Source organism: Bos mutus, chromosome 3 (assembly GCF_027580195.1).
Source record: "Bos mutus isolate GX-2022 chromosome 3, NWIPB_WYAK_1.1, whole genome shotgun sequence".
NCBI lineage: Eukaryota > Metazoa > Chordata > Mammalia > Artiodactyla > Bovidae > Bos > Bos mutus.
The window spans coordinates 85,312,433-85,324,308 of record NC_091619.1 but is presented as its reverse complement, the minus strand read 5'-3'; the positions used below and the strand labels follow the sequence as shown (position 1 = coordinate 85,324,308).

The 11,876-nt window shown below is 37.7% G+C and overlaps 1 protein-coding gene across 5 annotated transcripts in view; it reads right to left on the bottom strand.

The window, feature by feature from the left end:
• Positions 1-217: 217 nt before the first annotated feature.
• Positions 218-11,876, bottom strand: part of MYSM1 (Myb like, SWIRM and MPN domains 1) — a 41,745-nt gene continuing 30,086 nt past the window's right edge. For 4 of the 5 annotated variants that reach the window (XM_070367952.1, XM_005903323.2, XM_070367951.1 and 1 more), the window contains 3 exons: positions 6,385-6,490; positions 6,150-6,207; positions 218-5,139 (listed from right to left, as the gene is read on the bottom strand). In XM_070367952.1, coding sequence (XP_070224053.1) covers positions 4,972-5,139; positions 6,150-6,207; positions 6,385-6,490 — 332 coding nt within the window. In that variant the 3' untranslated portion in view covers positions 218-4,971. The remainder of the gene's footprint in view (positions 5,140-6,149; positions 6,208-6,384; positions 6,491-11,876) is intronic. The other variant, XM_070367950.1, reaches the window with a different exon arrangement.

Genomic DNA, 11,876 nt, shown 5'->3' with positions numbered 1-11,876 from the left:
GTTTTTATCTTAGTGTCTTACCTACCCATGTCAGTTCTATATGCTTCTCATTTATCAGGTAGTAGGATTAAGGAGTAGGATTCTTGTGGAAAGGAACCAAGACCTTATTCACCTTTGTGTGCCTAAAATGCTCAGCAAATATTTGCTGAATTAATGGGGGCATTGTTTGTAATCAGCGTGTATGCTGCTAATAATTTAGACAGAGACCAAATGATTCACCACTTTATTTTCAAAATTTTATTTATATAGAATCTTTAGAATGTTTCCCTTAAATTCTTATAAGATAAAACCCCAAAGTTTAAAACCAGTTATTTTATGTCACAATTTAAGTACTAGGAGGAGAATTCACTTATTTTGAGGAAAAGCTTTCATAATTGTACAAACATTAATATTTACAATATTCTTTAATACAGATATACACAACATGGCATCATATTTAATTGTACAAAATGGTTTAAATTATATTTTAGTACAGAACATTCCAAGATTCAAACTAATAAAAGAAATTCCATAAACACTGATATTAATAACATTTGGGGAAAACAACAGCAACAGGCTTATCAATAATCATGGTAAACTTGTACATAATACACAATTCACACATCAGATCCACAAATTTAAAGATATATTTGACTCATCTATTTAATTCATGCTAGAATCTAAATATTATTTTATGATTCATCTGAAACAAATGTTCTGTGGTAACCTATGAAACAGGAATACAAACTGTAAGATCACAGTTAACATGTTTCTTAATTCCTAAGAGAGTACTCCAGGAAACCTCAAAGATGGCAGATCAGGCTTTTTTTTTTTTTGGCAGAAATTAAGAGTTCTTATGAATATATTAATAAATATAGTCAAAGGAATAAAACAACCCACATATCATGAATTAATTTTACCTTCTCAAATTTAGTTTGGTATAGAGCCCCTGGCATAATCACAGCTTCTCTGGGATATTTGACTTTCTCCTGACTTAGCTGGGATAACATACTTACTCTTTGCCTTGCTCTAGAAAGGATTTAAGGAAGCTTAAAAGAAAAGATTTAGAAAATACCAGAAAGCCCAAATTACAGGTTAAATGAAAAAACCTTTAAGAAAAGGTAAGGAATTATGCTAAAGCATATTACATTATTCTCCACAGTGGTTTTCTGGAAATATTGCAAAATATGATATTAATTTGTAAGAAAGCTATTAAACTACTGTAAACTGGAAATGATCACATTTCTTTGTTAAATGCTGTATTACCTCTGATGGAACAGATGATGACACAAATGTATGTCTTTTTATCTTTGTGCTTGTGTGAAGTAAGTTTTCCTAAATGTCATAATGTGTGACTCTAGATTGAGCCTCTGGCTCTGGGTAGAGAAGAGTATAGGTAACACCAGCTGGGTGTGTCCTGAGACGGTAGCTACCTTCCGGGTGGTGTAGGGACGTGACAGAGCATCAGTCCTAGGGCCTCCTGCCTGTACCGGCTTCTCCAGGTTCTCCAGCTCAGCTCATGAGGACCCAGCAAGATAAACAGGAAGAAGGTGAACTGAAGAGCAGGAGGCCCACTCAGGGTGGCATGCCGAGCCCACAGTCTCCTCGCTGCCCAAACAACCTGTGCGTCACAGCCCTTGCCCCACTCCTGGGGGGGAGGAAAGTTACGGAGAGAAGGCTGGGGCAGCATTAGTCAGCTTCTGGGAAACAAGAATGCTTCTGTTCAACTCCATTCTCCAGGCCTTGCTTTCAACACGTGACAATGGCGGATCTCATAGCTACACACCGACAGGTGACAACTGAGGGAGTGGGGATGAAAAAAGAGCTTGAGGGAAATGCAGGAAGAAAGGGTGGCAGGAGCCGTGACTCGTAATAAGAGTCAGAACAAAATACCCACCTGAAAACTAAAATTAGCCACTTCAGCCCATCTTTCTTTGGGGGCTGAATGGTTCCAACTAAGTCCTGAATGCTGGTGGAGTCAGTCAAGACCAAAGCTCATGTCTATGGATCTAAAGCCACAGGAACTGCAGTGTTTTTGGCTGTGTGGCAAAGCTCCGCTAGGGTTTGTGAGGTCAGTTTATAGGGGAGGGGTAACAGAATATAGGCAGGGCCAACTGAGCTATTAGGCACCAGGTCTCATGTTTATAATACATTTAGAGGCCCTCCCAAATGTTTTAATTTCTTTTAAATTTATAACACAAAAAACACTTTCAGATGGGAGGATGTATGCATATACAATATTAAATTCATTTTATACAAATGCAGTTGTAACATTGATTTTTAGTAGTTTTTCTGTGGAAGAAGAGGGTCAAAAAGGCCAAAGTGTCTAAGGCCCACGGAAGCTACAGTGCAGCACTGAGGGCCGATGGGCCAAGGCTGAAATGACCCAGGGGCAGCCTCTGGTCTTGTGGATCTTATTCCACTGATTTTTCTTTTTTTGAATATTACTTTGGGATGAGACTAAAAGAGAGCTAATACTAGTGAAGTAATCATAATGTCCATTTCCAGTAGGCAAGCTGGAAAAAGAAAAAAAATAAAACAAAACGAAGCTCCTTATTTTATTGTCATTGCACAAAAGTAAGGACCAAATCAGGACGAAGAGACTCTGATGTTTTCAGGTCCTATCTCCACTCTGTAAACATTGCTAGAGGTAGGCTTCCCTCTGAGACCCTGCCTCTTAAACTCCCACACTGCCACTCAGTCCGAGACTTCCCGTGCTTCTCAAGGCTTGATTCCTACTGCCCTCGGCAGGCCAAGGTTGGCAGTGATAGGAATGTGGGCACCAAGAGCTGCAAAAATGTTTTAAGACTATCATAAGAAAAATATAAAGGAATGAATGAGGGAGGAGGGGAGGAAAATATCACAGACTGTATTCAAAATTACATGATGTTAAAAAAAATGAAAGGTTTATACTACAATGTTAAATATGGTTTCTGTTTTTTAAAAATTATCTTCTAAAAGGATAAATGTACTCTATTATCAAAAAAAAAAGTCAGGAAGTATTACTTAAAAAAACTATGCTCCCAAAGCACTAAACTCTGAACAGTACCATGTTTGAGCTCCTCATAGTATGGCTTAGGTTACTAAATGTAGTAACCCACAAGCAGGCAGAAGACCCAGACTGAGAAAAGAATTCTTAATTTTCACTATCTTCCAACCCCAATCCATCAATATAACAGGGAAATGTCAATTAAGAAAGCTAATTAATACCACTTTCTAGGGTCTGTTCCTGAGGTATAATGAAGAAAACATGTCAGAAGGAAGAGTACAAAGGAATGAACCACTACCTTTTACAGAAGCACACTTTCTGCCCTTGAATTACAGGTGAGGAGCCTGACATACAGAAGGTTATGTGATTGTCACATAACAAAGCTGGTAAGAGAATTCGGGTAAGAACTCAGGTTTCCTATTTTTGGTCTACAGTTCTAATATCCCTGGTCCCCACAGTAACTGCTTTGTAAGTTATGTTTCACTGTTTATCCTAAATGAATGTAGAAAAACGGAAAATACTGCCACTTTCCTTAAAAAACACTTAAAATTAACTTTGGGACTGTACCATCTCAAAATATAACCTCCAGGTGAATAAGTCCAACGATTAGAGTGAATTACAAGATTTTAGACCTCGTAGGACACAGGGAAGATAATGTAGACCTCAGTTAAACATGAATTTAGGCCCAGAGAAGGTAGACTATATTCCCCCAATTCACAAGACTGAGTCAAGACCCAGATCATCTAAAACTGGCTCACTGCTCCTTCCAACACTGACTTATTTTCCTTGGATATTCATTAAACCAAAAAAAGGTAAAATTACAGATCATACACAGATTAGATGCAATAGAACTGATGAAGATGATGCAAGACCTTTCAGTGGCTCAGGCTCATGCACTTGAAAATAAATTCTAAATATTTGCAATCCTCTGGAGCAGGGTTTGGAAGACAACAGCCAGCAACCTGTCTTTTATGAGGCTCATGAATTAAAAATGGTTTTACATTTTGAAAGAGCTGTTAAAAAATATAAAGAAGAATGATCAACAGAGATGGTATGCAGTCTGCCAAGCCTAAGTTATTAACTTCCCCTTTACATAAAAGGTCCACTGACCCCTGTTCTGGATTCAGCAAGTATACAGAACTGGGCTCAATACATAATATGTCCTGGAAGGATTTTTTGTTTTTAAAATCAAATCTGATTTATTTAAGCTTTATTGTAATTTGCCTCTTTCTCCTCATAGCAGGTAGGAGGAGGAAAAATAAAAAATCTAGTTTGTTATGATTACCTGTGTTCTAGTTAACTGAGTTTTATCACAAACACTAGTTAAGTGGCACCTATAGCTGAAGCTCCTTATATTATGTATCTCAAAGCCTGACAAAATGCTACAGCTGATAAAATGGCACATCCTATAGCAGTGCAGTTATAAAGTAAAATGGAAGCAAATATCTGTAATTAAACAGCCAGTCATTTGATTCTCTCCTTTAGGTCTCTTCTCCAGGCCTCCCCTGGCCTCGCATAGCATGCTGTTAGATTCATTAAACCAGCAGTTCTCAACCATGTTCATTATTTCAGTGACCACCCACCCGCATCTCATCTGCAACCATAAACAAGCCTCAAAAAAACACATGAAGAGAACAGAGGTGCTCCTAATGAGACACGAGACAGCAAAACTGGAATGACTAGTTCAGGGGAAGCAAAAATTCGAGACACAATCCATTCATCAACCTGAAGACAGCAGGGAGGCCACCCTCCAGTTCACGCCCTGACTGGCCGTGGAAGACTGCGCCTGCAGGCCGACCCCACTTCACACAACACTCTGAGTACCACATATGAAAACAAGTCCAGCTCTCTTTCTTGCCAGATGGTGTATGTGGTGAAGTTTGGATTTCATGAACTAGCAAAAAAAAGTCAAAGCTATACCACAGTTAAACAATAATTTCAAGGTTATAACTCTCAAAGTAAGATCTACCATGTCAAGATTAAAATATCTTACTTTAAGATAATTACATTAACAATTCCTTTTGCCCCACAGTACAGTTCTCTTCAGCCACTCCATTCTCTGGATTGCTTTGGTAACTGGAAAGGAATAAATTTTCTATTTGAGTCAAGAATTCTTCAGCAATGAAGCAATTGGTCACTTTGCTCAGAGTTTTCCTCAGACACTCCAAAAGCTAGTTGAAAAGAAAAGTTTTATATTGAAATACATAAAAGTACAAGAAGAGGGTTTGCATTACTATCATTTTATCCCTTTGCAAATCTATTTTATAGTGCTTAACTTAGAAAAATTCTAGTGCTTAAATTAGAAACACTCTCTTAGGAGGTTGAGGAGGTTGAGGATAAATTTGTGTTTAATAATCATACAGCTGAAGTATAGGAAACCATTGTTGAGGAATGCTTAGGTTAGTTCTGATTTTATATAAAGAGATAATCTTGAGACTGTATGTATCATGCTTTCTACGAACTTGTGGATTTGCTTTAAGTAGTTTTATTTACAAAGCAAAGAATCCTATGGGATAAAAATCTATGTACATTAAAATACAAGATTCTACCATTTCAAATATAGGATGCCAGAGTCTAGTTCCTGGGAAATGTGTATATTAATCTTCCAATAGAACAAAGAGAAAGTGACTACAATAGGAGGGGGTAAAAAATATTAAAGAAGAAACTTAGTAAGTTAAAATTTTCTATTTCCAAACTGTTACTAAAAGAAAAAAAGAAAGACCAATCTTGCCAATCTCTCAATACACTCATAGAAACAAAACTAGAAATGAAATAAAATAATTCAAGACTCTTATTTTCTACCAGAAGTTAAGTAAAATGACCATTTAAATTTGTCAGATTTATACTATCACTTTTAAAAATGATCAATTGTTAAAGTTAAATGGGAACATGGTGCTTTTGAATTTAATTAAATAAGAAAAATGCTCTCCATTGTGTACAATAGTAATCAGCCAACATTGACAAATTTTGTTCTAAAACAATATTATTTCTATATGCAAGCGTGGGCAACAAAACACATTACTAATTATCTCCTAGAAATTAAATTTAGAAAGGAAAAAGCAATAAAAGAAACACACAGAAAATGTATCCACAAAGCATCAGGCATCATGGGAAAACACATCAAGATGAACAGCTTTAGAATCTATGAACAATGAAACCAATTAAACTGAAGGAAGCTTACTTTCTGCAAACAAGTCAGGTCAGAATCTCGGCGAAAGATTTTATCCATGGGGACACTGCTGTTGGAAGAAATATGAAAACAAACCAATGAAACAAATACTATAAACACATTAGTTTTGTAATAAACTATCACTGATGCCATACATCACAATTTTATATTTAACTTGGGTTTTCCCTAAAACATAGTTTAATGAGAACACTGCAGATGTGCAACCCTCTCAAACCACAGCACATACCTCCGGGATAGCCTGTATTTTTCTATTATCCATCTTGTCTTTTCAAACACTAACTCCCAACGAGGTTCTTCTAACATCTGTTGTACTTCAAATTTATAAGGTAAACCTAGAACAGCATAAAGAAGCACATTTTTACCAACTATTTCTTGAATCTCCAATCTCCTTTTAATTACTTACAATTCCCATCACTGTTTTCACAATTGCAACTTGGCAGACCAGCTAAGCAGCACTTTAAACATATGAGGCATTCATTAATTATGCATTGCCTGGTTGAACTTGGTCCATTAAGCCTATTAATGCCAAGCAATTAATAAAGAAAAGGAACAGTGCCATTTGCATGACAATTCTATGCAAAGAACTGTGACAGGTAAGATGATCATATAAATCATCATCCAAAGCAAGAGGCTTCTGGAGTGAAAGTGGGCACTTAGATGTACTTGCCAGAACCATAGGCTTAAACAGGGATTGATTTAGGCAAACCAAGCTATGTTCCATCTCAATGACTTTTTTTAAAACACAGATTATCAACACAGTGCTATAAGATAGGTAGCATTATTCCTATTTAACACATAAAACTGAGGCTGAGACGGGTTGAACAAGCTGTTTCCACTAGTAAAGCGAAGAGCTTGGATTTCACACTCCAGCAGTCTTGTCTGACTTCTAAGCCTACATTCATTCCACCTCCCTCTGTGTGCTGACGTAAGACTAGGCAGGGAGGGACTAGATTTAATTCTGGAGAGGCAGTAACATCACTTGAGTCACATAAACTCTGGAGGAAACAAGTCCAAAGGGTAGATATCACTTACATAAGTTAGAAAGGCAAAAATACCAAAAGATGAGCCTACTTAGTAATTTCTCATATATCCTTCAAAATCCCCATGTAGTTATATTTGTGGTATATTTAAAAAGCTCAGGTGATTCATTACCAAAGGCCAATACAATAATAGTAACACTGGTATAATGCTTACTATGTGCCAGGCTTTATATAAAAGTATTTTTCTTTAATTAATTAATTTGGCTGTACGGGGTCTTAGCTATGGCATCCAGGATACAGTTCCCTGACAAGGGGTTGGAACTGAGCCCCCTCCATTGGGAGCATGGAGTCCTAGCCAGTGGACCACCAGAAAAGCCCCTAGAGGGGACTTCTGTATGGACTTTGTATGGATGTAAGGCCACTTACACAGCAGTAGCTACAGGACTAGAAAAGGTCAGTTTTCATTCCAATCCCAAAGAAAGGCAATGCCAAAGAATGTCTAAACAACTGTACAATTGTGCCCATTTCACATGCTAGCAAGGTTATGCTCAAAATCCTTCAAGCTAGACTTTAGCAGTACAGAAACCGAGAACTTCCAGATATATAAACTGGGTTTCAAGAGGCAGAGAACAAGAGATCAAATTGCCAACATGCACTGGATCATGGAGAAAGCAAGGGAGTTTCAGAAAAACATCTGCTTCAATGACTACACTAAAGTCTTTGACTGTGTGGATCACAACAAATTGTGGAAAATTCTTAAAGAGATGGGAGTACCAGACCACCGGTACCTGACTCCAGAGACACTTTTACGTGGGTCAAGAAGGGACAGTTAAAACTGGACATGGAACAATGGACTGGTTACAAACTGGAAAAGGAGTATGACAAGGCTGAATACTGTCACCCTGCTTATTTTACTTATATGCAGAGTACATCATGCGAAATGCTGGGCAGGATAAATCACAAGCTGGAATCAAGACTGCTGGGAGAAATTTCAACAACCTCAGAAATGCAGATGATACCATACTAATGGCAGAAAGTGAAGAGGAACTAAAGAGCCTCTTGATGAAGGTGAAAGAGGAGAGTGAAAAACCTGGATTTAAACTTGACATTCAAACGAAAATCATGGCAAGTAGAAGAGGGAAAAGTGAAAGCAGTAACAGATTTCCTTTTCTTGGGCTCCCAGATCACTACAGATGGTGACTGCAGCCATGAAATCAGAAGATGCCTGCTCCTTGCAAGGAAAGCTATGACAAACCTAGACAGCGTATTCAAAAATAGAGACATCACTTTGCCAAAAAAGGTCCGTCTAGTCAAAGCTATGGTTTTTCCAGTAGTCATGTATGGAAATGAGAGCTGGACCATAAAGAAGGTTGAGCACCACAGAACTGATGCTTTCGAATTGTGGTGTTGGAAGAGACTCTTGAGAGTCCCTTGGACTGCAAGGAGACCCAACCAGTTAAAGAAATCCAACCAGTAAAGGAAGTCCTGAATATTCATTGGAAGGACTGAGCTGAAGCTGAAGCTCCAATACTTCGGCCACCTGATGCGAAGAACTGACTCACTGGAAAAGACCCTGATGCTGGGAAGGACTGAAGGCAATAGGAGAAGGGGGTGGCAGAGTATGAGAAGGTTAGATAGCATTACTGACTCAATGGACAGGAATCTGAGCAAACTCTGAGAGACAATGGAGGACAGAGGAGCCTGGTGTGCTACAGTCCACAGGGTCACAAAGAGCCAGACTTGACTTAGCGACTGAATAACAACAATAAAGGCCACTTACATGAACTAGCTTGGAGAAGGGAATGGCAACCCACTCCAGTATTCTTGTCTGGAGAATCCATGGACAGAGGAGCTACAGTCAATGGGATTGCAAAGAGTCGGGCATGACTGAGCGACTAACGCTAACACCACATGAACTAGCAACCAGTATTATTCCCTTTTCTTTTTTTATGACACTGAGCCACAGAAAGGCTATATTAAATAATCTGCTCTTGGACTTATTCATACATAACTAGCAAGAGAGAGAGCCAGGATTTCAAGTCAGGCAGTTTGGCTCAAGATTATGTTCTTAACCTTTACATCATACTGCCTCTCAACTTGCATTTTTGCCATCATAAAGCTTTTCAAGTAAATAAAATGCCAGCAAATCAGAAGGTACTAGGGGAAAAAAAAGAATCATAACTATACTTCCATACAATGCAAACATAATTTGTCAATATGCTCTAAAAAGGCTTTTTCTCCCCATTTTTTTTCAGGTGTATGGAAGGAGAGAAGGGAACAAACAGCATGATGATAGCTGATTTTTTTCATTTCTCAATTCTCTTCCATTTTGTTTTCCCCCTCCAAGAACTTGAGTGACACATTATAATACATAAGCTACTACACAAACTCCTTTTGTGATAACAATCATTTACTTGATATGTTTTGATTACCAAGCACAGGCTATAGCTATAATTGTAACTACCTACTTTAGACCTATTATTTACTAAGCACTTATATGCATTACTGACAGTCTCTACAATGCCCCATAAGCAAGGTAATCATTTTTTTTCATTTTACAGATGTGGCAAAGAATGAGCGATATTAAGTAACCTGCCCTAGGTAAAATAACAAAGCATGTCAGAGCTGGGATCTGAGTCCAGGTAAGCAACTCCTATTCTTAATGGAAGTAAAAAATGAGACCAAAATAGAAGTAAATAAATAAATGCATTTGCAGTCTGTGCTCATAAAAAAGAAAATACACACACACACACACACACATATTATACATCTCTATTTGGTAATGAGTATTTTATAAGTTAAAAAAAGGTACTAAACCAGTAAAAATTTCCTTTTGTACTGATTACTTTTGATAGGCTTATTATTTTTTAAAATTGAGGTATAATTAATTGATAATATGCTATTTTCAAGTATACAGCAAAATGATTCAATTACACATATATGCACTGATTATTTTTATCCACTTAAGTGTCAGAATAAAACTAATCACTAAGTATATTTCCTGCCTATTACAAGTAGAGAAATGATTAGCCATCAGACATAAATTAATGAATAAATGAACACACAAATAAATATGTCAAGCACCCAGTTCAAAGTACTGTAATACAAGGTATCACATGGCTTGTGAGAAATTTTAATTAATTCTTGAACCAGAAGGTTTCCAAGAGGAGCAAAGGACCAAGGATTAAGACCTAATAAGCAGTGTTAACAATGGAAGAGGCAGCTCTACTCAAGAGAACTTTCTGCAGTGCTGTTCACATGGACACTTGTGTGCTGTCTGACAGCTTACGTGAGCCTCCAGCACTGGGCCTGCTCATCTTTTGGGTGATTCCTTCTCATTTGGGGTAGTTTCTTCACACACAAGCATTGGTCTATATCTTGCTAAACACTAAATCTGCACCTTCTATACATCTCTGGAGTTTCTCCAAGTGGCATTCTGCTCTCTGGTACTCTGTCCTGCAAATTTAGTTGCCCTGGTCTCCTTGGTCTTATCTCCATCATGTCAACTCAGAGTCAGCTAGATTCTGGGTGGGTTTCTCCTCCTTGTGCCATACCTGGAAGTTCTTTTAAAGTTAATAAGCCAGGGTAACTTGGGCTCGCTTTTATGCTTCCCATCTCTAAACAATCATATCCTTCACTGCTTGATGTTATAAATACCATTGTTTTCTTTTGTCCAGTTTTTCGGTTGTATCAGACAGGTCCTTGTTACTTCATTTTGACCAGAAGTAGGATTCTACGAACTAAATTTTACATTTCATTTAATTCTAATTAATTTAAGCCATCATATGTAGCCACAGGTGAATGTATAAACAGCACAGTAGAGGTTCACTCACAAAATCTAGCAGTATGTGATATTAAGACAGATTCAAACTGAGAACAATTTTACTGTGACTCTTCCTTTTGTAACTTTTTGTAAAATTATACTGGGGTAAAGAATGATACATACACACACACACATATATATATGTGTGTGTGTGTGATATGCTCAAAATGGGCATTTTGGAAAAGTTAATGTCACTACTACTCATTCAATAAAACTATATAGAGCACTGACCACTTCTTACATGTAAGGCAACTGATTAGGTGCTACAGGAGATACAAAGATGTAGTTCCTGCTCTTTGGGGCTCACAGTTTAGTGAGACAGGCTAAATAAATTATATTAAAAGATGAAAATAACCATGAAGGCAGGAAACAAATGTTGCAGGTGCACAAAGAACAGAAACTAACAGTAAATGAGATGGAGGGTAGTGGTGCTGGGGTCTTCACCACAGACAGGGCATCCGAGTGACATCATTAAGAATGAAGAAATTAATTTGTTAAATCTACATTACACCATGCGCTGGGCTAGAAACTGAGAGTAGAATAAATGAGTACAATATAGTATCTACGTTCAAGGGGCTCATGAGCTAATGGAAAGAATATAATGTAGAGTGACAGCATCCAGAGACAGTAGAGTCAGTCTATACCTAATACCTAATACCATAGAGCAGTGGTATTAGGATGAAAAGAAAATATCCTAGAGATGTTAGCTGTTTCCTCTAATCTTTCACTTCTATCTGCATTCCCATCTTAAACATCCCTACTTTTCTTAGTCTAATTCCTTATCCAGCTAGAGCTGACTGGAACAGCAGGGGACACAAGTCCCAAAGGAACTGAGTCATGATGGGCTAAACCAACCCAAATTCTTTCTTGAGATAGATATAAAAATAAGCACCGTTGAGCCTAAGCTGGGAGGTC